At 64.7% G+C, this 25138-nt stretch overlaps 1 protein-coding gene across 3 annotated transcripts in view; it reads right to left on the bottom strand.

Moving 5' to 3' along the window:
• The window catches only part of PRKAR1B (protein kinase cAMP-dependent type I regulatory subunit beta), a 69940-nt gene extending 47761 nt beyond the window's left edge, over positions 1-22179 (bottom strand). Inside the window, exons 1-4 of one of the 3 annotated variants that reach the window (XM_070064255.2) lie at positions 22045-22179; positions 21373-21574; positions 9548-9718; positions 8164-8255 (exon numbers count right to left, since the gene is read on the bottom strand). In XM_070064255.2, coding sequence (XP_069920356.2) covers positions 8164-8255; positions 9548-9718; positions 21373-21546 — 437 coding nt within the window. In that variant the 5' untranslated portion in view covers positions 21547-21574; positions 22045-22179. Of the gene's footprint in view, positions 1-8163; positions 8256-9547; positions 9719-21372; positions 21575-21646; positions 21840-21954 lie in introns of those variants that run through there. The other 2 variants (XM_070064254.2, XM_070064256.2) reach the window with 2 other exon arrangements.
• Positions 22180-25138: the final 2959 nt, after the last annotated feature.

Consider the following 25138-nt stretch of genomic DNA (forward strand, 5'->3'; position numbering starts at 1 on the left):
GACACAGCCCTGAGAGGGACACGGACGCTCGGGGAGCAGTGGACACAGCCCTGAGAGGGACACGGACACTCGGGGAGCAGTGGACACAGCCCTGAGAGGGACACGGACGCTCGGGGAGCAGTGGACACAGCCCTGAGAGGGACACGGACGCTCGGGGAGCCGTGGACACAGCCCTGAGAGGGACACGGACGCTCGGGGAGCAGTGGACACAGCCCTGAGAGGGACACGGACGCTCGGGGAGCAGTGGACACAGCCCGGGGAGAGTCTGAGGGGACACGGACGCTCGGGGAGCAGTGGACACAGCCCGGGGAGAGTCTGAGGGGACACGGACGCTCGGGGAGCAGCAGACACAGCTCGGAGACAGGAGTCCCAGAGGAGACCCCAGGTCCCTCCGGTCAGAAGAGGCCAGTGATGCCACGTGGTACAGGCAGGCCCAGGGTGGCGTCCTGGGGGTGAGGCGGGATCGATGACTGCCTTGCACCCAAACAGAACACCCAAGACATCAAGGACTCGACCCATCAACGCAGAAGGTTCCACAAGCTACGGCTGGCGTGTCCACCTGGGGTTTGCTTATGCTCCATTTCTTGGCACCTGGGAGGCCCTCCCATGGAAACCAAACCCGCCTATCAGCTGAGGATCGGTGAGCAAAGTGGGTCCAGCCAGGCCAGCAGCCGCGAGTCAGCCTGACCGGGAGGGGACGCCGCCGGACACAACGTCGCCGCAGGATGGACGCCCTGCGGGGCTCTGGGACCCAGAGATGCAGGGAGCAAACGGAGGGGCACGGAGCCGAGCGGGCAGAAGGTTCTGGAAGGGCGGGCGACAGCTGCACAGGCGTGTGCTCACGGAGCCGTGCACACACAGCTCAAAGCAGCAAGTTTCATGTTCTATGTTGTACCACAACAAAAATAAGGAGAAAAGCATAAAACCTCCAGATGACAAAAGTAGGAGAGAGCCCACGGGCAAGATCAAAAGACCGATGACTCAGCGGGAAAACATGCGTGAAGCACTCCAGCCCCACGAGCCTGGTGTCGCTGATTCAGAAATAACTCCAGGGCCAGCACTGTGGCTCAGCAGGTAAAGCTGCCACCTGCAGTGCCGACATCCCACCTAGGTGCCGGTTCAAGTCCCGGCTGCTCCACTTCCGATCCAGCTCCCTGCTCTGGCCTGAGAAAGCAGTGGAAGATGCCCAAGTCCTTGAGTCCCTGCACCCGTGTGGGAGACCCAGAGGAGGCTCCTGGCTCCTGACTTCAGCCAGGCCTAGTCCTGGCCATCGTGGCCATCATGGCCATTTGGGGAGCGAATCAGCGGAGAGAAGACCTGTCTCCCTCTCTCTCTCTCTCTCTCTGTCTCCCCTCTCTCTGTGTGAGTCTGCCTTTCAAATGAATAAAATATTTTTTAAAAAAGAGAGAACTCAAGCAAATCAATAACAAAAACAGCAGCTGGGAATCAAAGCAGGCGACTGCAGGGGGAGGCGACGGGGCGTGGGCAGTCGTCCAGCTCCCCAGGCCGCCACACCCCGCAGGGACCCAGCCACGGGGACTCAGGTGGGGCCAAGACCACCCCCACAGCCGCAGCCGGGGGAGCTGCCCGACCTGGAGACTGACATGGCCCTGCGTCCAGGCCACCAGGAGCCAGGGCCGTGTGTGTGGGTCAGCGTCCTCCCCACGGCCACTGTGAGGACCAGGTGGCAGCTCGTCTGCGGGTGTGAGGGGAGCAGCGAGCTGGCGGCGCAGCCTGACCCCGCCCCGAGAGAGCGGAGGGACCTGTGCCCTGAGCCCGTGTCCCGCTGGTAAATGGGGGCGGGTTCAGCCCAGGCCACTGAGATGCTGATGAGCACTCCGGGCCGTGAGGCCGAGGCTTCCAGGACATCCAGCTGCCCCGCCCCCAGCCAGCCCCAGCAGCAAGGCTATCTTTGGTGACCAGAGATCAAGAGTGGAGCCAGCCCAGGACCCCGGGGGCTGTGGGAGGGCGCCGTGGGCAGGCCGGCCACCAGGGGGCAGCACATCCACAGACCCTGGCTGGACTCGGCCTCTGGCTCCTGCGCTCCCCTCAACAAGACACCTTCACAGCCGCAAAGCCGGCACGGGCAGCAGGAGGCCTTGGGCATCTGAAGTCTCGTCCACACGGCTTGTGCGGGACGTGGGCGGGGACCCGGCAGACTGCACACCATCTGATTCCACGAGCCCCACTCTCCCCCATGCCCCACGAAGCGGTGCACACGGCTGCAGGTGACATCAGCCTGGGAACCCCTCCAGGAGACCAGGGCGGGCTGAGGCCGCCCGCCAGCTCCAGACCTGGCCACCGGACGCCTGGCGAGCTGCTGCTCCCATGGCCGGCTCCTGACCTGCGCGTGCAACTGTGCGGGCAGCCAGCCCCACCGAGGCCCAGCTCCCAGCCTCTGCAGCCCCAGCTGGGGCTCGGGGAGTCGGCTTGGGCTCTCTGAGCGCCCCCTGAATTCTGGCTTCCAAAGCCGACAGTGTGCCACCTCAAGTCTGCTCGAGCCTGGCTTTGCACAAGATGAAAACAAAACAAAACCAAAAAAAAAAAACAAAAAACAAAAAACCTCTCTGCAAGTTCAGGCCGCTGAGCGTCTCTGGATGAGGCTCTGCATTTTCCAAAACGCTCATCTTGTTTTTCCGTGTCGCTCCGAAGGCGGGCAGCAAGCCCCCGAGCCAGCGCCAGCCTGCAGGTCAGGGCCGAGGACACGGCTCCCCCCGGGGCGCACATGTGACTCGCAGACGGGTGTTTTCCTCATCACCTGCGGCCTGGAAAAACAGGCGGCAGAGATAACGAGAGACAGCTGCTGGGGCCACTCGGGCCAGGGGCCTGGCTTCCACTGGAGCTGCGGCCAGGAAGGAAGGGCCCCAGGGTGCGCCGCGCCCGCCCGAGGCTCCGGTAATGAGGTCCCGCTGAGGCCGCGCCTGCCATAAACACGCCAGGGCCTCCTAAGCGGCAGCTCCTCACCCCCCAGGGGCTCAGCGAGGCCCCAGGCGCCCTCATCAGGGCAAGGCGGGAGGGAGCCCCACGGCTCCCACGGCTCCCACGGCTCCCACGGCTCCCACGGCTCCCGGGCCTGGAGTGGCCTCCAAGGCCAGCCCCTCGCTGTCCTAGCACTGCCCAGGGCTCTGGGGCACAACAGCTACCTTGTCTGAGCAGGGGAGCTCCCCAGAAGGCCAAGCCCTGTCCCCGCCCGAGGCCCTGCCCCTGCCCCAGGCCATGCCCAATGCCCCTGCCCCTGCCCCCGCGCCTGCCCCTGCCCCAGGCCCTGCCCCTGCCCCTGCCCCAGGCCCTGCCCAACCCACCTGCCCCTGCCCCTGCCCCTGCCCCAGGCCCTGCCCCAGGCCCAATTCCCCTGCCCCAGGCCCAATGCCCCTGCCCCTGCCCCTGCCCCTGCCCCTGCCCCAGGCCCTGCCCCTGCCCCTGCCCCAGGCCCTGCCCCTGCCCCAGGCCCAATTCCCCTGCCCCAGGCCCAATGCCCCTGCCCCTGCCCCTGCCCCTGCCCCAGGCCCTGCCCCTGCCCCTGCCCCTGCCCCTGCCCCAGGCCCAATGCCCCTGCCCCTGCCCGTGCCCCAGGCCCAATGCCCCTGCCCCTGCCCCAGGCCCTGTCCCTGCCCCAGGCCCTGCCCAACCCACCTGCCCCTGCCCCTGCCCCAGGCCCAATGCCCCTGCCCCTGCCCCCGCGCCTGCCCCTGCCCCAGGCCCTGCCCAACCCACCTGCCCCTGCCCCTGCCCCTGCCCCAGGCCCTGCCCCAGGCCCAATGCCCCTGCCCCTGCCCCTGCCCCTGCCCCTGCCCCTGCCCCAGGCCCTGCCCCTGCCCCTGCCCCAGGCCCAATGCCCCTGCCACCTGCCCCCGCCCCAGGCCATGTCCAATGCCCCTGCCCCAGGCCCTGCCCCTGCCCCTGCCCCGGGCCCTCACTGGCAGTGCCAGCCCTGAGTGGGCTGTGAGCACGAGGCCCAGGTGATAGGGCTGCCCGCTCGGTGCTCTCTTCTGGCCACTGACGCAGGGACTGGGGCCTCCCAGGGGGCCTCCCAGGGACCCTTCCCTGGCTATGGGAGCCCTGAAGCCACGCACGGCCTCTTCCTACCCCAGGCCTGGGGAGCAGAGAGCGGCAGCACCGAGCAGTCTTGAGCCGCACCGACGCCCCCTTCAGACAGGAGCCTGAGGAACACGGGCCCTGGTTCAGGCTCGCTGTGGATGGCCGGTCAGCCTCCGAGGGCAAAGCTCCACCCACGGAGAGGCCCACCAGGAGCCCCCGGCACACAACCATGGACTGCCAGAAAGATGGGGGTGGTGACGGCGACGGTGATGGCGATGGCGAGGGCGGTGATGGTGATGAGGATGATGATGAAAATGGTGATGATGGTGACGGTGACGAAGGCGATGGTGAAGGAGGCTATGGTGATGGTGATCCTACCACGTGGGCAGGGCCACTCACACCCTCACCACCACCCTCAGAGGATCTGACCCCCATTTGGTACTGGAGCAAACGGAAACCCAGCCGATGTCAGACACAGCTTGTGAAGGACATCACGGCTCCTCCCGAGAGCCACGCAATTTCTGGGCCTCTGAGTGAGTGGCGTGTGTGTGTGTGCATGCACATGAATGTGCGTACGTGCATGCGTGTGTACGTGTGTGTGTGCACATGTGTATGTGGGAGGCACACCAGCCACTGTGTCCAGGGCCCCCTGGGCTCCTTCTCGCCCACACCCTCTGGGCCACGGCCGGCTCCCTGCAGGTGCAGACTGCCCACCTGCCACCCCCCACCCAGGCTCCGTTCCTGGTGAGCCGTGTGGCCGTGTGCAAGGATGAGGGGGGCCATGTTCCTCAGACCCTGTGTGCAGGCCCACAGCGCCCTGGATAAAGGCCGCACAGATACACCGCTATCCCAAGACAGTGGTCTCGGGGTTCACGCCACCCCCACAACCCTGTGGCATCCTCTCCTGTCCACCCAAAGGCAGGGAACCCCTGGCCCTCCTCCACACTTCAGTGTGTGACACAGACGCCATCATGGAATGACCAGCGTGTGGACGGTCCCCAGCCTGAACGCAGGAGGAGGGGCTGCAGGGAGGCTGCTCTGCCCCTCGAAACCCAGCGGGAAGCAGAGGAGCCGTGCGCAGCCTGGGGGCAGGGCCAGCCAGGGGCTGCACCCTTGTTAAGAATATGGCAGGTCATCCCCACCATGGTTGCCTGGCTGGGATAAAGCTGCCAGAGGTAGAATCCACAGATGGGAAGTAGAACCCAGAGACCGGAAATAGCACCGAAGGACCGGAAGTAGAACCCAGAGACCGGAAGTAGAACCCAGGGACTGGAATTAGAACCGACAGACAGGAAGTAGAATCCAGAGAGTACAAGTAGAACCCACAGGACAGAAGTAGAACCCAGAGACGGGAAGTAGAACCGACAGACCAGGAATAGAACCCACAGACAGGAAGTAGAACCCAGAGACTGGAAGAAGTTTGGAATTAGAAGTTACACCCAGAGACCGGACATAGAACTCACAGACTGGTAGCAGAACCCAGACCCACATTCAGGAACTAGAACCCAGAAATGGGGAATAGAACCCACAGACCGGAAGTAGAACCCACAGACAGGAAGCAGAACTCAGACAGGAAGTAGAACCCACAGACAGGAAGTAGAACCCAGAGACGGGAAGTAGAACCGACAGACCAGGAATAGAACCCACAGACAGGAAGTAGAACCCAGAGACTGGAAGAAGTTTGGAATTAGAAGTTACACCCAGAGACCGGACATAGAACTCACAGACTGGTAGCAGAACCCAGAGACAGAAGTAGAACCCACATGCAGGAACTAGAACCCAGAAATGGGGAATAGAACCCAGAGACCAGAAGTAGAACCCACAGACAGGAAGCAGAACTCAGACAGGAAGTAGAACCCACAGACAGGAAGTAGAACTCAGACAGGAAGCAGAACCCACAGACAGGAAGTAGAACTCAGACAGGAAGCAGGTCAGGGCTCAGCCTCACTCCCAGGGGATGCGAGGAGGTGGCATAGCAGGCACCGGGTGCAGACGGCAACACAGTGCGAGACAGACCCACGCCGCTGTGGTTTTGGTGACACGTTTTTGCCACAATTAAAACGGTGGAGGAGGGGCCAGCCGTGCCGCCTCCCAAGGCCTGTGTGTGAACGCTGTGACCCAAGGAACAGAGAAAACTGCTGCTCCCCCAGCCTCACCGGCTGCCAACAGTGGCCCGTGCAGCCCAACACGCACCGTGGGCTGAGGCGGTAACAAGTCCAGCCGCTGAGCCACCACGCACACAGCGTCCCCAGGACCCCGGGCCATGGGCTGAGTGATGACACCACAATGCGGCCTAGCCCTTGCTGGCCATCAGCGCTCAACAACCCCCAACGGCCCCAGGCTCAGCAAGTGGCCAAAGGAAGTGGAAGTGGGGACGGCCTGTGGGAGAGAGCGCTGTCCCCCACCTGGGACCAGAGCCTCAGAGAGAGGCCCTGGGGGCTTAAAGGGCTCCACTCGCCTTCCCCAGGACCCCCGCTGTCCACGGGACCCGTCAGTCCACGGGGCACACAAGACATGCAGTGGGGCGCCTGGCCAGACCTGAGTGACGGGCTTCCCAGGGCGGGAAGAGCAACAGGCATCATGGGCCCCCTGTGCAGCCCCTCGGAGCCACCCCCGGTGCCTCACATGGCCACACCTGCCTGGGGTCCCAGCGACGCAGGCAGGGGCGCACCTGCTCAGACCCACACCTGTAACTGTTAGGTAGGAAGTCGGAGATGAGCTTATGTGTGTATGACAGGCCTAAAGAGAAGACGTCTATGTCCAGCATCTGCATCTGCATCTCACAGTCATCCCGATAATGTTTCAGGGGCAGCCCGGCCTTCGCATCCTGCCCTGCCCCCTTCTACCTGATAACCTGCCAGGTGGGGTCCCCGCCCCTTCTGCCTGACAAATCTTCCACAGTCTCCCAGGTGCAGCCCAGTATCTGCATCTCAAACACCCTGCTCCGGATCCCCATTCTCTAGGGGGTCCTGCTCACCCTTCCTCTGAACCCAGGATGGCGCCAGCTAGCCTTCCTCCTGTCTGATACCTGCAGGGGAAACTCAGAAGTTTTTTATTTAAATCCCAAAAGCCCTTTGTTCCAAGAGGAGCAAAGGTGGGAAAGCAAGACCCATCTCCTTAAAAACCCCTGGCCTCAACCGGACTGCACGCTCAGCCCTCTGCCTCTCTGCTGAGCCGCCCGCCTGCCTGGCCAGGTGTGATCTCTCCACTCAACCACGTAACCTCGCTCCTTCCCCCTCAACCAGTCTGAGCGACTGGGCACTCTCTCGGGTCCTGTCTGGAGTGGTGCCCATCCGTTCTTGCAGATGTCCCTTCCCTAATAAACCTTGCTACTTTTACTTTCCACTACTCTGTCTCATGCCTGAATTCTTTCTTGCACGAAGACAAGAACCCTGCCATTCTCCGGTAACAGAACCAAGGTGGCCCTGGCTGCCACAGCCATGGGCAGTAACATGAGAGGTCAGAGGTCAAGGCCCCGCCACACGGAGCCTCTAGACCCAGGCTCCTGATGGACAAGGACTCCAAGCTGACCCAGAAGGATGGCCACCAATCACTTTGTCACAGAAGACACGACGGCCATGGGGACAACAGCAGCTTCGCATCGGCAGCCTTGCACAAGGGGACAAAACCGACGGCAGCCGTGGCGTCACTAGTCAGCGGGGGTGTCCAGGGCACCCAGCCCAGACCCCAGGAGACACCAGACAGGGCCGAGTGCCACATCAAAGCCCAACCTCCACCGTCACCTACCCCATCAGCATCCCAAGTGTGGCCCCTCCCAAGCCCCAACACAGCTCCACCCCGGCCCCCTCCGCCCAGCCTGCCCTGCCCTGAGTTCCCAGGCCCCTCAGCCCCGTCTCTGCACTGGGCGGTGGGCATGGCAGGTCCCAGCACGTGGACGCTGCTGGACACAGCCCCCAGGGCTCACCGCGTCTCTGCCCTAGGGCCTGGCACAGGGACCCAAGGCGGCGTCTGGAGCAGCCTGGCTGTCCTAGGCCAGGGCCAGCTTCCCTGAGCCACAGCAGGCGCACCACAGCACCCCATCCCGAGGCCGTCCCCCATCTCATGAGCCCACATTTCCAGAAAGCCGCGGCAGGCGCCTCCTCGGGGACCTTCCCGGGCACCTACCTTCTCTCGTTGTCATCCAGGTGGGTGAAGAGCACGTTCTTGGAGATGGCCCTGGCCAGCGCCGTCATGGTCTTGTAGTCCTTGGGGATGACCTGCGGGGAGGCCACGGGCGGTCAGACCCGGCCATGTGGACACGGGACGTGGGGCCAGCGCCAGGGTTCACGGTCCTTGCCTGACCCCAGCTAGCGTGGCCTGGCCCCGCCCACTCTGCAGCTCCCACTGGGAGCCCTCGCTCACCAGCCAGCTGTCATGGCGAGATGTTCGAGACCACCCCCTCGGCGGCTCTGCAACACCCCACACTCACGCTGACTCCTGCCCGGCACAGGGGCTGCGCCTGGGCACCCACAGCCCCACTGAGCTCCCAAGCCCGGCCATTCCCTCAGCACAGCGCCCACGTGACAGGGTTCCTCCCTTCTCAAGGCTGAACCGTGTTCACTGCAGCGTTCAGATACACACACAGGGGCCGGCGCTGCGGCACAGCAGCTAAAGCCGCCGTCTGCGCTGCCGGCATCCCATACGGGCGCCAGTTCAAGTCCCAGCTGCTCCACTTCCGGTCCAGCTCTCTGCTATGGCCTGGGATAGCAGTGGAGGATGGCCCAAGTCCTTGGGCCCCTGCACCCATGGGGGAGACCCAGAGGAAGCTCCTGGCTCCTGGCTTGAGCCTGGCCCAGCCCTGGCCATTACAGCCATCTGGGGAGTGAACCAGCGGCAACAGAACTGATAACGGACCCCAGGCTGGGGGCTGCCCAAGGTGATGCTCCCTGCCTGGTTCAGAGGAGAGAGGTCAGGGCCGGGCAGGGGTCGGGACCCCAGAGGTACAGAGGCAGCACCATGGCTGTGCAGGACCTGCTTCCGGAAGCTTCTGACGCAGGCATGGGCCAAGGAGCCACCCGGGGAGGCCAGCACTGCCCACAGCTGCTGAGCGTCTCAGGGCCCAGTGCCCCTCCCGGCGAGGCCTGGGGGAGGGAGGCTGGGCAGCCAGGTCCGGACGCCCCTGTCCCCATCGGAGGAACTGGGCCCCGGGTCCGGACGCCCCGTCCCCATCGGAGGAACTGGCCCCCAGGGGTGCTAGGGGACCTGGATGGAGTTCCTGGCCCGGCTTCTGCCCCAGCCCTGGCTGTCGCAGGCGGTTTGGGCAGTGAAGCAGTGGGTGGGGGCTCTGTGTGTCCGTCCCCCCCCGCACCCCCACCCCTGTCTCTCTCTGCAGGGACCCAGACCAGGATTCCTCACACCGCCCAGACTCTGCCCCCAGGGAACCCACAGGTGAGCCGTGGTGATGGGGGCCAGGGTGTCGGGGGCGGGGTGGGATTGGGGCGGGACTGGCATGCGGTAGGGGCCGGTGCGGGGCAGGGGGGTGGGCTGGGGCCGGGGGCGAGGGGCTCACCTTCCTGACATAGGACACGGCGTCCTCCTCCGTGTACACCTCGGCGCTCACGCCCCCGCGCCGGCGCCGCGCCTTTACCACGGGGTTGGGGGGCACCGGGGACACCTCCTCGTCATGGGAGTCCAGCTGGGCGCCGGACTTCTGCCGTGCCAGCGTCTGTCTGTTTTCCTCCTGCGCGGGACAAGAACGTGGGGACAGTGTTAGGGCAGCGGCCTCCGCCAGGCACAGGGGCCCCGGCTTCTGTCCTTGCCTCATCCCTGCCCGGCCAGCCCCAGAGTCCACATGGCCACAGGCTTTGCCGAGTGACACGTGGGGCACAGTGACTCCGCCCTGTGGCTGTGGCCGCAGGCAGGGCCTTGGGGAGCCAAGAGAGGGGCCCAGGATCAGGGGTCCCCACCCTCGCCAGCCCTGCTGGACCCACCTGGGAGGACACGGAGATGCGGCTGTGGGGTACCCACCCCACAGGTGCACACTCCGGGGCTCCTGGGGGCCCACAGGTGCACACTCCGGGGCTCCTGGGGGCCCCACAGGTGCACATTCCGGGCCTTGGGGGCCTCACAGGTGCACACTCCGGGTGCACCCCCTGCTGTGACTTCACGGCCCATCTCTTATTGTACCCCCAAGGAATCTGGACACTGGCCTCTTAGGGTCACCCAGCCAGATGCAAGGCTCCTGGAAGGCGAAGCCACCACCTGGCCCCATGGGGGCAGAGGAAGCTGGGGGGGGGGGCCTGGCTTCCTGCCGGCTCCCTCTGTCACCATGCCCTGCCCTAGGAACCTCAGGAAAACCGGACAGCTCCGGGCCCAAGGGCAGTGCAGAACGCGGGTGGACACCCAGGACCCCGACCAGCACATCCCAAAGGCTGCGCCCCCTCCACCCACCGTGGACCCAAACCAGGGACAGTGGCAGAGTCCTGAGCAGGGGCGGCTGGCGACCCTGTGCCCGCCCTAACTCCTGGGGGCAGCATGGGGGCAGGCAGCCTGGGATGGACAGCCAGCTCTGCTCTCAGCCCTAGCGTCCTGCTATTGCAGACCCCAGGATGCAGTGGCCATGGGTCAAGGACTTGGGTCCCCGTCACCCACGGGGAGACCTACACCAAGTTCCTGGCTCCCGGCTTGGGCCTGGCCCAGCCCCGGCTGTGGTGGACATTTGGAGAGTGAATCGGCAGATGGAAGATCAATAGATATCTCTCTCTCTCTCTCTAAATAATAAATTTTTACATTGTTAAAAAAAAAAGGATAATTGAAAGAGAAAACATTTTGGAAGTCAGAGTGACAGAGAGAGGGGGAGAGAGAGGTCTTCCATCTGCTGGTTCACTTCCCAAATGGCTGCAATGGCCGGGGCTGGGCCAGACCAAAGCCAGGAGCTTCTCCTGGTCTCCCACGCGGGTTCAGGGCCCAAGCACTTGGGCCATCCTCCACTGCCCTCCCGGGAGCGTAGCAGGGGCTGGATGGGAGGAGCAGCGGGGACGGGAGCCGCTCTCTGGGATGGGTGTCGGCTTCCCCTGCTGCGCCAGCCTGAGACAGCGTCTGGTAAGCCCCGGCAGCTGGGCTCGGGCAGAATTTCCCTCCCTTCCTGCACTCTGCTCAGACAGGCCCACGACACAGAGCAGTCGGGAGAAGAACCGTGTCACCGCGTGCCACGATGCCGACACGGGCGCCACTGAGGCACCTGCACGAGCGGCAAGTCCCAGAAACCACGCCGTCCACCGACGGCCACGGGGCTCACAAGATGTGTCCAGGAAGAAGCCTCCAGGGGGCCGAGCCCCGGCCGGCTCGGCTCCGGGGGCCGTGTCCCCTCTGCCTGAACCTGGAGGACACGTGCCCAGGACCCCATCGGCTCCGCCACAAATCCAGCCCAAGGGGACCCGGCCCCTCCCATCCTGTAAGGGTGGGGGGTTTCACCCCAGGGCACAGGGCAGGACTCTGTCCACAGCTCTTCTCCCAACCCCTCCCTTGCCCGTGGCCAGCGGGGCAGGGCGGAGGGCTCAGAAGCCCCTCCCACGAGGAAGGGTAGCAGAGAGGGAGCTGGGCGCGGCCAGCCATTACCACGTGGCTCATCTCTGTGTCGCCTTCTCCGGGCGCCCCTAACGCGGGATGGAGAACACGCACATGGCTTCCCTCGGGTCCCGGCAGAACTGGCAGCACCGCGGCCTCTGTGGCCATTACCTTGTGGCTCATCTCTGCACTGCCGTCTCCGGGCACCCCTAACGCGGGACGGAGTACACGCTCATGGCTTCCCTCCCGGTCCTGGCAGAACTGGCAGCACCACGGCCTCTGTGGCCTGCCCACGGTCTCGCTGGCCCTTGCAACCACAAAGCCAGGCTTGGGCTCTCAGGGGGACATGGGGACTGCGTACAGGACCCCTCGGGAGGTAGGTGCCACCTGCCTCAACAGCCAGGGCCTACTGAGCCCTGCCCTGTGGCAAGGGGCCACTCTGCTGTTGCCATGACAACAGGCCACCTCACAATGGCCACCCTGGGTCGCCAGTGCCTCTGCTGTGCCCCTCCCACCGGAAGTCCCCAAGAGTCCCCGGAGCCAGCGGAGTTCCAGCCAGAGACGCCAGGGCGTCTGGAACGCGGCGGCACCAGAGACCCACGGGCAGCCGGTGGCCCCAGTGCCCGTGCCGCAGAGCAGAGGCGGGCAGGCGGCCCTGCGGGGTTCGCTGAGGGTGAGGGGGTCAGCCTGGAGGTGGTGCCCGTTCCCGGCCTGGAGGAAGACAGCCCTGACTCCCAGAGGGGTGCTCAGAGCCGGAGAGGCGGAGCCGCAGGAGCAGGTGAGCAAAGGAATGTTAAGTGCGCAATTCCGCGTCAGCGCCTGCACCCCCCAGCCCAGAGGAACCCCCTCCCACCAGCGGTCCCGCCTCCTCCCACCAGCGGCCCTGCCCCAGCCACCCCAGGCTGCCAGCCGGGCAGGCACTGCCTACGGCCATGGGTGGTTTAGCCACTGAGCAGGGCACCCGGGCTCCCGCCTGGTGCTGTGGGTGTCAGAGTTGGCTCCTGCTCACGGCTGGGCGAGTTCTGCCGTGGGGAGACGCTACGCCCCGTGTATCCCTTTACCGGATGTGGACGGCCGGGTTGTCTGGCCTCATGGCTGCCGTGGGCGTTCAGCCACCGGGCTGGGCCTCCCCAGAGTGGGCCTGCTGTCCCGTGGCAGCTGTGGACGCGACTCAGAACCCCCGCTCCCCGTGGCCGTGTGGCTTCCTGCCCTGCGCAAGGCAGGACGGTCCCATCCCTCCGCTCCTCACCGGCACCTGCCGCTCTGCTTTGCTAGCTAGCTGCTTCTTTGACAGACACAGCTCCGTCCACTGGCTCCCTCCCCAACGCTCACAAGGCCACAGCTGGACGTAGGAGCAGAGCTGGGAGGTGGACCCTGGGCCCTGGCGTGGGATGCAGGCGACCTCGCCTGCATCTTGTTTGCTGGACAAATGCCCAACTCTGTGTTTCAACTTCTAACTTTTGTTTAAAAGGCAGTTATAGAGCTGGGCGGGGGAGGATCTTCCATCCGCTGGTTCACTCCCCAAACGGCTGCAATGGCCAGGGCTGAGCCAGGCTGAAGCCGGGAGCCAGGAGCTTCTTCCCGGTCTCCCATGCTGGTGCAGGGGCCCAAGTACCCAGGCCATCCTCCACTGCTTTCCCAGGCTATCAGCAGGGAGCTGGATCAGAAGTGGAGCAGCTGGGACTTGAACCGCACCCATATGAGATGCCGGTACCACACACGGCAGCTTTACCCACTATGCCACAGCACCAGCCCACGTGTTTTCATCTGGACGTGGCCAGCATGACTGAGAGGAGCGAGCCCACAGCTGGGAAAGGCCACGGAGAAGCAGAATCGTGGGCCTGGGCAGGGACACAGCGACTGGACGGTCAGCCCAAGGACCCCATGGAGCTGCAGCCTGGGGCCAGAGGGCCAGGGAGAATGGTGAACTCCTACCTAAGCATCAAAACCCAGTGCGGAGGGCCGGCACTGCGGCTCACTAGGCTAATCCTCCGCCTATGGCACCGGTACCCCGGGTTCTAGTCCCGGTTGGGGCGCCGGATTCTGTCCCGGTTGCTCCTCTTCCAGTCCAGCTCTCTGCTGTAGCCCAGGAGGGCAGTGGAGGATGGCCCAAGTGTTTGGGCCCTGCACCCCATGGGAGACCAGGAGGAAGCACCTGGCCCCTGGCTTCAGATTGGCGCAGCACGCTGGCCGTGGCAGCCATTTGGGGGGTGAACCAATGGAAGGAAGACCTTTCTCTCTGTCTTTCTCTCTCACTGTCTAACTCTGCCTGAAAAAAAAAAAAAAAAAAAAAAACAACAACAACAACAACAGTGCAGACAGTGAGAGCCACCTCCACCTCCCACTGTGCATGACCCCAACACACACCTGACAGCACCACTTGAAGAAAAACAGATTCAGGTCTCAGCTGCTCCACTTCTGATCCAGCTCCCTGCTGATGCACCTAAGAAAGCAGTGGAGGATGGCCCAAGTGCCTGGGCCCCTGCACCCACGAAGGAGACCCAGAGGAAGCTCCTGGCTCCTGGCTTCAGCCTGGCCCAGCCCTGGCTATTATGACCATTTGGGGAGTAGAGGGAAGATACCGCTCGCTCGCTCACTCTCTGTAACTCTTTCAAATAAATCGTTTGTTTTTTTGGTTTTTTTTTTTTTTTTTTTTTTTTGAAAGGCAGAGTGGACAGTGAGAGAGAGACAGAGAGAAAGGTCTTCCGTTGCCGTTGGTTCACCCTCCAATGGCCGCCGCGGCTGGCGCGCTGTGGCCGGCGCATCGCGCTGATCCGATGGCAGGAGTCAGGTACTTCTCCTGGTCTCCCATGGGGTGCAGGGCCCAAGCACTTGGGCCATCCTCCACTGCACTCCCTGGCCACAGCAGAGAGCTGGCCTGGAAGAGGGGCAACCGACACAGAATCCAGTGCCCCGACCGGGACTAGAACCCGGTGTGCCGGCGCTGCAAGGTGGAGGATTAGCCTAGTGAGCCACAGCGCCAGCCTCAAATAAATCTTTTAAGAACGGGCCGGCGCTATGGTGTAGTGGGTAAAGCCTCCACCTGCAGTGCCCACATGGGCACTGGTTCAAGACCCGGCTGCTCCTCTTCAGATCCAGCTCTCTGCTATGTCCTGGAAAAGCAGCAGAAGATGGTCTAGGCCGGCGCTGCAGCTCACTAGGCTAATCCTCCGCCTGCAGCGCCGACACACCGGGTTCTAGTCCAGGTTGGGGTGATGGATTCTGTCCCGGTTGCCCCTCTTCCAGGCCAGCTCTCTGCTGTGGCCCGGGAGGGCAGTGGAGGATGGCCCAAGTGCTTGGGCCCTGCACCCCATGGGAGACCAGGAGAAGCACCTGGCTCCTGCCATCGGATCAGCGCGGTGCGCCGGCCACAGCGCGCCAGCTGCGGCGGCCATTGGAGGGTGAACCACGGCAAAGGAAGACCTTTCTCTCTGTCTCTCTCTCTCACTGTCCACTCTGCCTGTCAAAAAAAAGAAGAAGAAGAAGGGGGGGGAGGGGGAGGGGGAGGGGGAGGGGGAGGGGGAGGAGAAGGAGAAGGAGAAGGAGAAGGTCTAAGTGCTTGGGCCCCTGCACCCACATGGGAGACCTGGAGGAAGCTCCTGGCTCAGCTCAGGCTGTTGTGGCCATCTGGGGAGTGAACCAGCAGATGGAAGACCTCTCTCTCTCTCCCTCTCTCTCCCCCCTTCTCTATGTAACTCTGATTTTCAAATAAACCTTTTTAAAAATAAATCTTTTAAGAAAATAAATTGTCCTGTGAAGACTTCAAAGCAAACCCCAGGCCGGGAAGATCACCCGGGAAACATGGATTTTCCCAACACCAGCACCCAGAGCCGAGAAACCAAGCTCCAGTGCGACCAGTGCCCACATGGACGCTGGCACGGAAACTACCGAGTCCCAGCGACACAGGAAGAGGATGCTCTGAGCCCCGAAACCCCTGACGGCACTCACGGACGGCACCCAGAACCCTACATTCTGCCTGGGCTCTAAAAAACGTTCTCTTCGGGGCTGCCGCTGTGGTATAGCCGGTAAAGCTGCTGCCTGCAGCACTGGCTTCCCATACGGGCGCCGGTTTGAGACCTGGCTGCTCCTCTTCCAATCCAGCTCCCCGCTAATGCCCTGGGACAGCAGTGGAAGATGGCCCAAGTGCTTGGGCCCTGCACTCACGTGGGAGACCTGGAAGAAGCTCCTGGCTCCTGGCTTCGGATCGGCCCAGCTCCAGCCATTGTGGCCAATTGGGGAGTGAACCAGCGGATGGAAGACCGACCTCTCTCTCTCTCTCTCTCTGCCTCTCCTCTCTGTGTAACTCTTTCAAATAAATAAATAAATCTTAAAAAAAAAAAAAAGAAAAGAAAACACTCTTAGAACTTATCGGCTAGAAAACACAACCTCCTCAGAGAGACACAAACGGCAGAAACATCAGGAAAGATGCCCACGCCATCTGTCACTGGCGGAACACTGAGATCCTTCTAGAAAAAAATCCAAACAGAACAAAACCCTGGTGAGGAGGAAGAGCAACGGAACTTGCACTCACTGCTGCTGGGGTCTCAGCGTGGAGCCCAGAACCCCACTCCTGGAGTTTACCCAAAAGCACACGCACGCGAATGTCTGTCCACAGCAGTAGACGCCAGGAGCATCCTGCCCGGGAGAGGGCAGCCGGAGCCACAGCAGGGGCAGCACAGCCTATAGGGCTGCACAGCCCAGGCTTCCGGCTCCAGACTCGCTGGGAGAGGCCGGACTGCACGGGGGGAGCCCAGCGGTCACGGGCACGGACGTCCAGGGCGGGGAGGCCCAGACTGTGCACGGGGGAGCCCAGCGGTCACGGGCACGGACGTCCAGGGCGGGGAGGCCCAGACTGTGCACGGGGGAGCCCAGCGGTCACAGCCGTGGACGTCCAGGGCGGGGAGGCCCAGACTGTGCACGGGGGAGCCCAGCGGTCACGGGCACGGACGTCCAGGGCGGGGAGGCCCAGACTGTGCACGGGGGAGCCCAGCGGTCACAGGCGTGCACGTCCAAGGCGGGGAGGCCCAGACTGTGCACGGGGGGAGCCCAGCAGTCACAGCCGTGGACGTCCAGGGCGGGGAGGCCCCATCCCTGTCTCTTAGGTGCACAGTACAAAGACTGAGCCCTGAAGGAACCGGGGGACTCGGGCCAGCAACAGGGGTCTCACCCAGGCTGTTACAGACGCGGCGCCGGGGCCGGGGCTGGGGGCCGGAGGCTCCCGTGCTGAGGCTCAGCGTCTCTGCAAACCTAAGACTGGGCTGGAAAGCTAAGGCTGGGGGCCGGCGCGGTGGCACCGTGGGCTCAGCCTCTGCCTGCCGCCCGCACTGCTGACATCCGAGTGGGCGCCGGTTCGAGTCCCGGCTGCTCCACTTCCCGTCCAGCTCTCTGCTGTGGCCTGGGAAAGCAGTGGAGGATGGCCCAGGTGCTTAGGCCCCTGCACCCGCGTGGGAGACCCAGGGGAAGCTCCTGGCTCCTGGCTTTGGCCTGGCCCAGCTCCAGCCATTGTAGTCACTGGGGGAGCGAACCAGCGGATGGAAGATTCTCTGTCTCTCTGTGACTCTGTCAAGTAAAATAAATTTTAAAAAAACACACAAACCAAAACAGCAATAAATCTAACAGAATTAATGAAGACACAGCCTGTGTCCTGGAGCGGAGGATCTGATGCTGCTAAGGTGCGGATTCCTCCCGGATTTTTGTACCTGTGAGACGCAGGTCACCCAGACCCCAAGGGAACAGCTGCGCCCCGCACGGGGCTTGTTCTAGAACCCGGGGAAGGGAGAGGAGCGAAGACCGCCCACAGGCTGGGCCGCAAAGCCCGGTGCCCGGGTGTGGCCGCCTCCCGCGGGGCAGCGCCGTGGACGCGGACACGGACACGCGTGAGGGCCTCACTCCCGGCCCGACACAGGTGCGGTCGGCCCTGAAACCCCGGGGACACACGCGTTCCTGTCACCAAGCAGCTCGCCGGGGTCGCCCCTACCTCCGCCCACACCCGGAGACGCCCCCGGCGCCGCTGCCCACGGGGGAAGCGCGGCCGTGAGGACCGGGGACAAACCTCGGAGGAGGCCGAAGGCCCGACTCGGAGCGGAACGCGGCGCGACCCCGCCCACAGCTCCGGGAAAGGCGGAGCTAGCGTGACAGACAGGACACGGGCCAGTGGGGGGGGGGGGCTAGGGGCCAGCAGGGGGACTGGGGCGGAGCTTGAGTGAGACACGCCCACGGGGTCAGCCAGGCCTGGGGTGGAGCTGGAGAGAGACACACCCACTGGGGGGGCCAGCTGGAGGGGCTGGGGCGGAGCTAGAGTGAGACACGCCCATAGGACTGGGGGGGGCTGGGGGCGGAGCTTGGGTGAGAGACACCTCCTGGGGGTGTCAGCAGAGGGGCTGGGGCGGAGCTAGAGAGAGCCCACAGGGCCAGCGGGGGTGGAGGGGCGGAGCTAGAGAGACACGTCCGCCCAAAGGGAGGCTGGGGCGGAGCTGGAGAGAGACATGACCTCGGGGCCAGCCGGGCCTGGGTGGAGCTAGAGACACAACCACGGGACCAGCAGGGGCTGAGGGTGGGGCTAGAGAGAGACACACCCACGGGGCTGGGGCAGAGCCATAGAAAGACACGCCCACGGGGTCAGCCAGGTGGAGAGGCGGAGCTAGGGTGAGAGACACGCTCATGGGGTCAGCCGGGCCTGGGGGAGGGCGTTTTGATCAGAAAAGGGGGGGTCCTGACTGAGGTGCTTAGCATGTGACTCCACAGCCCGGCAACACGGGCATCCCATATAGGCCCTGGTTCAAGTCCCGGCTGCTCCACTTCTGATCCAGCTCTCTGCTATGGCCTGGGAAAGCAGTAGAAGATGGCCCAAGTCCTTGGGCCCCTGCACCCGCGTGGGAGATGGGAGTTCCCTCTGAATGTCTCTCTCCCTCTCTCTCTAAATTTTTAAGACAAGGGGGAGACTTTGACCCAGAGAGGGAGGGAGGCCGTCAAGAGAGGCGTCCACACTCCAAGGCAGGTCAGCCGTGGCCACAGGAAGTGTGGGGGGGGCGGGGCAGACACCCCCCCACAGAGCGACCACCTGAGGCTGCTCAGCCTGGGGCTGTGTCCAGCGGGGCCAGAGCACAGGGCTCTGCGGCCGAGGCTGCTCTTGCAAGTGAAACAGCCTGTGGCGGCCACAGACGCCAAGGCTGACACGCGTGGGCGGGCGTGGGAGGACCCAGGCCAAGACCCCTGGTCAGAACCCAGTGCCGGCATTTCAGACAGGACCCGGGCCTCAACCTGAGACAATCCAGACAGCGCCAGGCCACGCTCACCGCCCGGGACCCCAGCCCTCCTCTGCAGGGGCAGGTGAATCAGCCACCAGCCCCCGCCCAGGCCCCCGCCCATGGCTCAGACCCAGCCCCAGCAGCCCAGTGCCTAACCCCCACCAGAGGGAGCCCCTTCTCAGGCCAAAGCTCCACAGCCCCCTCCCCGGACAGCAATGCCTGCTCATCACCACGGAAACAGGTGGCCAACCTGGCCGTGCAGCCCCACGCCCAGCCCGTGTCCAGCCCCAACACCTGCCGCGGCCCCCAGCTGGCGTCCCCAGCTCTCTGGCTCGGATGCTTCCCTGTCAGGGCAGCCCCCAGCTGCCTGCAGGGTCTCTGCACGGGGGCCACCACAGAGCCACAGGTCTGTGCACCTGCTCCTGCCACCAGTGGCATCTTCCTGGGCCCTCCTGGGCCCCCAGGTGTCACCCCAAGTCCTAACCCTCTCCAGCCAAGTCCTCATCCTGGCTCCCAGAACCACCTGTTCCGCTTGGCCTTGGCGGCCTTGAGCTGTCCTGGAGCACCCTGGGTGACGATGAGCTGGCAAAAGCCACCCTGCCCAGTAGGGCTCCAAACATCGCGGCCTCAGCCAAACGTCCCCGGCCCTGTTCTCCCCCTGCTGCCTCGGCGGGGCCCGGCCTGCACCTGCCCCAGGGCTCCCGGTGGACTCCCCGCCCCCCAACAAACCAAAACCAAGCCGAGCAGCACCAATTCCGGCAGGGTCCCCGTGAGAGCCAGGAGGACACACGGCCACCTGCCCTCCCTGTCCACGCCTGGGGACAAGGGGGGACATGCGGAGACTCCACGGCCACACACACCCACCAGTGACAGGGAGAACAAGCAACGGAGCTCCTTGCACCCGGACACCACCCTTCTAGAAAGATCACCACCACCAGCAAGACTGCATGGACCCGGAAGTCCACTCCCACAAGGCCTCCTAACCAAACACTGTCCCGTACAGGACACAGCCACCAGCGGGCAGCGTAGGGCAGCACCACTTTAAATTTAAAAATAAAACAAACTGGAGACGACGCGGCCGTGTGCTCACGAGGGAAAGGGTTCAGTCTGCCTTCTCGCCGGAGCAGCAAGGTCTGGGACAGGCCTCAGGGGGTGACTTTGAAAAGGTCTGTGGGAAGGCTGGCGCCGCGGCTCACTAGGCTAATCCTCCACCTTGCGGCGCCAGCACCCCGGGTTCTAGTCCCGGTCGGGGCTCAGGATTCTGTCCCGGTTGCCCCTCTTCCAGGCCAGCTCTCTGCTGTGGCCAGGGAGTGCAGTGGAGGATGGCCCAAGTGCTTGGGCCCCGCACCCCATGGGAGACCAGGAGAAGCACCTGGCTCCTGGCTTCGGATCAGCGCGGTGCCCCAGCTGCAGCGTGCCAGCTGCGGCGGCCATTGGAGGGTGAACCAACAGCAAAAGGAAGACCTTTCTCTCTGTCTCTCTCACTGTCCACTCTGCCTGTCAAAAAAAAAAAAAAAAAAGTCTCTTAAATGCATCTGTATGGGGGGCTTTCAAAAAGCTCACTCAGCGGGCCGGCGCTGTGGCCGCCGCTGGTGAAGCCGCCTGCAGAGCCAGTGTCCCACATGGGCGCTGGTCCTGGGCCTGTGGGCGCCACTTCCCACCCAGCTCCCTGCTGTGGCCTGGGAAAGCAGTGGAAACTGACCCAAGTGCTTAGTCCCTGCACCTGCCAGGGAGACCCAGCTTTGGCCAGGCCCAGCCCTGGCCATTGCAGCCATTTGGGAAATGAACCAGCAAATGGGAGACCTCTCTCTCCCTCTCTCTCTCTCTCTTTCTCTGTAACCCTGCCTGTCAAATAAATAAAACCTTTTAAAATACAGGGAAGAGAGCCGGCGCCATGGCTCAATAGGCTAATCCTCCACCTTGCGGCGCCGGCACACCGGGTTCTAGTCCCGGTCGGGGCGCCGGATTCTGTCCCGGTTGCCCCTCTTCCAGGCCAGCTCTCTGCTGTGGCCAGGGAGAGCAGTGGAGGATGGCCCAGGTGCTTGGGCCCTGCACCCCATGGGAGACCAGGAAAAAGCACCTGGCTCCTGGCTCCTGCCATCGGATCAGCGCGGTGCGCCGGCTGCAGCGGCGGCCATTGGAGGGTGAACCAACGGCAAGGGAAGACCTTTCTCTCTGTGTCTCTCTCTCTCACTGTCCACTCTGCCTGTCAAAAATAAAAAAAATAAAAAAAAAATACACAGGGAAGAAGTATGTTCCCCCCTTTCGGCCAGTGCTAGGCCCCTGCAGCCTAAACTCCACAGCATGGGGACACACGAGGGATCAGGGACAAGGGACAGCAGAGCTGTGACCGGAACATGAAACAGAACAGCCCCGAGCGACAGCTGAGGGGAGGGGCGGAATGAGGACTGGGCGGGGCCCACCGGCATGGCCACGCCTCCCCCCAGAGGCCGGGAAGGCGGCGGCGACAGGTGTCACTCGGGGAGGAAGGAGCCCCCGGCGGGGGTCGGCTCCTCGGACCCCAGCAGGCACAGCCCAGGCCCTGACCTCGGAGACGCCGCGGGGCCCCGGGGCCACTGACCTTCTCCAGCCGCTCGAAGTGCTCCCGCAGGAAGCGCATGGGGCGCTCGGGCTTGGCCACGCACAGGTGCACCACGCAGTCCTTGAGCGCCTGCTGGATGCCATGCTGCTGCACGTAGAGCTCGCAGCCCCGCAGGCTGTCGTCGTCGTCCGAGGGGAAGCACGGGGCCGCCATGGCCAGCGCGAACGCCAGGACCGCGTCCCTGTGGGGAAGACACGCGCGGGCCTCAGGGCGCGCCCCGCGTTCGCAGCGGCGGGGCAGGGCCCGGCCTTACCTGGGGACAGGCCCCGGGGGCTCCGGCTCGGCTCCGGGCATGGTCGGGGGCGGCCTCCGGCAATCCGGCCCCGAGCCGTGGACACTAGCGCGGGGGTCGCCCGCAGGCGGGGCCCGCGCGCTCGGAGAGAGGAAGCCGGGCCGGGCCTCGCCGCGGCCGGCGGGAGGAACAAAGGCCAGGCCGGGCGCCGCGCCGGAGTCATAATGGCCGGGCTGGGCCGGCTGCGAGGCCCCGGGGTCTCCAGGCTGCACGCGAGGAAAGCTCTCTCCGGGACCCGCGCCACCCCCACTCCGCACCCCGGACCTCACCCCCGCCGGCGGCTCTCGGACCCCCGCGTTTCCCGGAGGCCTCCCGGGCACGGCCGCGGCCCAGCTGGCCTCGGGCCCGGCCCCGCGTACCTGGCTGGATGCGCTGCGCCCAAGGCGGGAGGCGAGTGCGCGGGGACGCGGAGACGCGGGCGAGCGGGCCCCCGCACTGCAGCGGCGCCGCCTTCCGCACCGCCCCCGCGCCGCGCTCCCGCGGCAGCCGGCTGCCCCCACCGCTCCGCCTCCCCCGGCCCACCTGACTCCCCTGCCGCGTCGGGACCCTCCCCAGACAGACGCACAGGGACCCAAGGATCGTGCGGCTGCGGCCCCTGGTCCTCCCTGAACCCGCACCCCGGTGGTCCCAGTCCCACGCATCCACACCACAGCCCCCTCCTCAGCAGGCCCCGCTGTGGCTGGGGGTGGGAGGGGAGGCAAGAGGGAATGGCCAGCCGGGCCCAGGTCCCCAGTACAATGGGGCTGAGCTCCTGTCTCCAGATGCCCAGTGGTCAATGCGAGGCCACAGCTGGCCTGCAGGAGAGGGGACTGCCCTTACCGTCCCTGCAGGGTCTCAGGACCCCCTTCCCAGGGGTAACACAACCTCTCCCCATGCCAGGAGAGGGAGTAGGGGACTGTTCTCCGCCAAGCCCCCCTGACGCCCTCATCAGGCCCCCACTCACCCCAAGGGCCCCTCACAGGGCCAGCTTCCTCCTGCATGGCCAGGTCACACGGCCTCGGACTCACCCTTGTCCCAGCTGCACCTGCCACAAGGAAGAAGAAGAGGTCCCCTTCAGGAATCTGCCACCAGATTTGCTTCCCGCAGCCGACTTGGTGCCCTGAGGGTCCGGCCTGCCTCTCGTGCAGCCCACAACCGCCCACCAACCGGCTGGCCGCAGGGCCACCTGCTCCACCCTCCTTTTCCTGTCACGCTGGCTGCTGCAGGGCACCTGGGCCCAGGTGCCCCACCTGCTATGCTGCGGCCTGGCTGGCAGCAGACGCTCCAGGGCCGGCTTCCCTGGGGGTTTGCTGGCCCGGCCCCCTCCTGGCTCATGCACCGTGGGCAGCTGCACCTGCCCCCCAGCCAACCAGCACCCTCCGTCCACGGGGATCTGCCGCAGGGGGTGCCCAGGGGAGTCAGGAGCAGTCAGCACAGAGCGCGTGTGTGAACCCGGGGGGAGCAGCTCTGGGGGCACACGCAGACCAGGCTGTGAGGGAGGAGGGCCGGCCCCCGCCCGTTCCCCAGGCCCCTGGTGCGTTTTGAATTATTTTGAATGTTATGCCACGCGTGCAGATTCTCTGTTTGAAAGCATGAATTTACGATGGGAGGTTTCAATCTTCCTGGAAAGGATGAATTCGAATGCCCATTGCTGTCACAGGCAGCACAGGCGACGCCATACACCCAGACCTGAGCCCTGGTTCCAGTCCCGGCTGCTCCACTTCCAGCCCAGTCCCTGCTAATGCACCTGGGAAAGCAGTGGAAGATGCCCAAGTGCTTGGGCCCCTGCACCCACGTGGGAGACCCGGATGGAGCTCCTGGCCCCTGGCTGAGCTCTGACTATGGCAACCATCTGGGGCATGGACCAGCAGATGGGACATCGATCTCTCTCCATCTCTCACTGTCACTCTTTCAAATAAGTAATTTCTTTAGTTGTGTCTTTTCACAAAGCTGGGAGGCTATGCTCGGATGGGAGCAGCCCTGTGGCGGAGCCGAGGAAGCCGGGGTGCGGTGAGTGGACAGAGCCCCGTCTGTGCCACTGCCAACCCCTCCCAAACCCTGCAGCTGCTTCCACCGGGACCCCGGCGAGGAAGAGCTGGCGGCAGGCCCCTGGCACCAGCTCCCACTCCTGCCGGGTCTGACGCCGGGTTCTTTTCTCTGCAGGCAGCCCATGGGGTTCCCGCAACACCAGGGGTCAGGGCCACCTTCTCCTGGGAGCCGCCTCCCCAACCCCGGCTCTGCCTGAAGTGCACACCTGTCAAGGAGCCGGAGCTGCTGGGGCGCCCTGCCCTGTCCACCGCCTCCATCCCCGCTGGCAGAGCCAGGAGACTGGTGCTGCGCCAGCCCTGCCTCCTGGGGCTCCCTGCAGGGGCTCCCTGCCCACGCGCAGCTTTCTCTCCTTGTGGGGAGGACCTCGTGCTGTGGGGAAGCCCCCACGGGCCCAGGTGGAGAGGGGCTGGGGCTCCAGCAACCGGGCACACGTGTGGCCAGCCCCCAAGCCGGGCCCTGTGACCTTGTGACCAGCAGGACCTGGCGGCTGAGTGGAGCTGGGACCCGCGTCAAATGGCCGGCAGCCCCCACTGTCCCTGTGACCGACACCACCGTGGGCCAGGACCCCAGCCAGCGCCTGCGAGAACGCCATGGACTCTCCCTTCCCCAGGGCTCCGAGCCTGTGCCCAAGGCCTGTGCACGTCCTGGGAACAGCTCTGGAACCTTCGGCCTTTCCAGGCACTCGGCCCAAACCAGCCCCATCTCACGCCGGGATGACGGAGCCAAGGCCTGGTGCTCGCCCACGTGCCCCTCAAGGGCCGGCGCTGCCCTGAAGGAGGGTCCCCCACCTTGGCCTGATCTCTCTCCATTTCCAGGCCCTGTGCCTCTGCTGGCTCAGCCGCATCTCAGGCCTCGTCCCTCGACTACCCGCCTCCCCCAGACCCAGACCAGCGAGCAGACGCCACAGCCCCGGTGACAGATGACGCGCTGGGGTCCCTCTTTCCTGACACGCGCCTGGACGGCTCCACCTCGTTCTGCTCAGATGCCTTCCCATGAGAGCCGTGTCCACCCAGCCGCTCTGAGTGTGCAGTGCTGACCTGGTCTCCACTCAGAACCGCCCCCGCCACAGCCGCCTGGGCGGGGGGAGGAGCTGGGGGAGAGAATCCAGGCCTGCTCCCTGCTGGGGTCTGACCTCTCCCACGCTGGAACTCCGGGAAGCTGGAGCGCCCAGCCCCTCATGGAGGCCAGCCAGGCGCAGGTCCCCTGTCCCTGCTCCACTAAGCCTGACGTCGGGGACGCCCCCCTTGTCTGGGCTGAGTGGGCTCCCATCACCCCCAGCTACCTTGGGGAGCTAGCAGGAAAGGCATCCCGCCACATTCCACTTGTGAACTTCTTGAAGGGCCCCGTGTGTGGCAGACCCCGCCTCGCTCATCCACCCACCTGCTGAGCCGGCGTGGGGACATGGGGGGGGGGGTCCTGAGTCCT

Source organism: Oryctolagus cuniculus, chromosome 19 (genome assembly GCF_051225735.1).
Source record: "Oryctolagus cuniculus isolate XC-2025 breed Fujian yellow rabbit chromosome 19, ASM5122573v1, whole genome shotgun sequence".
NCBI lineage: Eukaryota > Metazoa > Chordata > Mammalia > Lagomorpha > Leporidae > Oryctolagus > Oryctolagus cuniculus.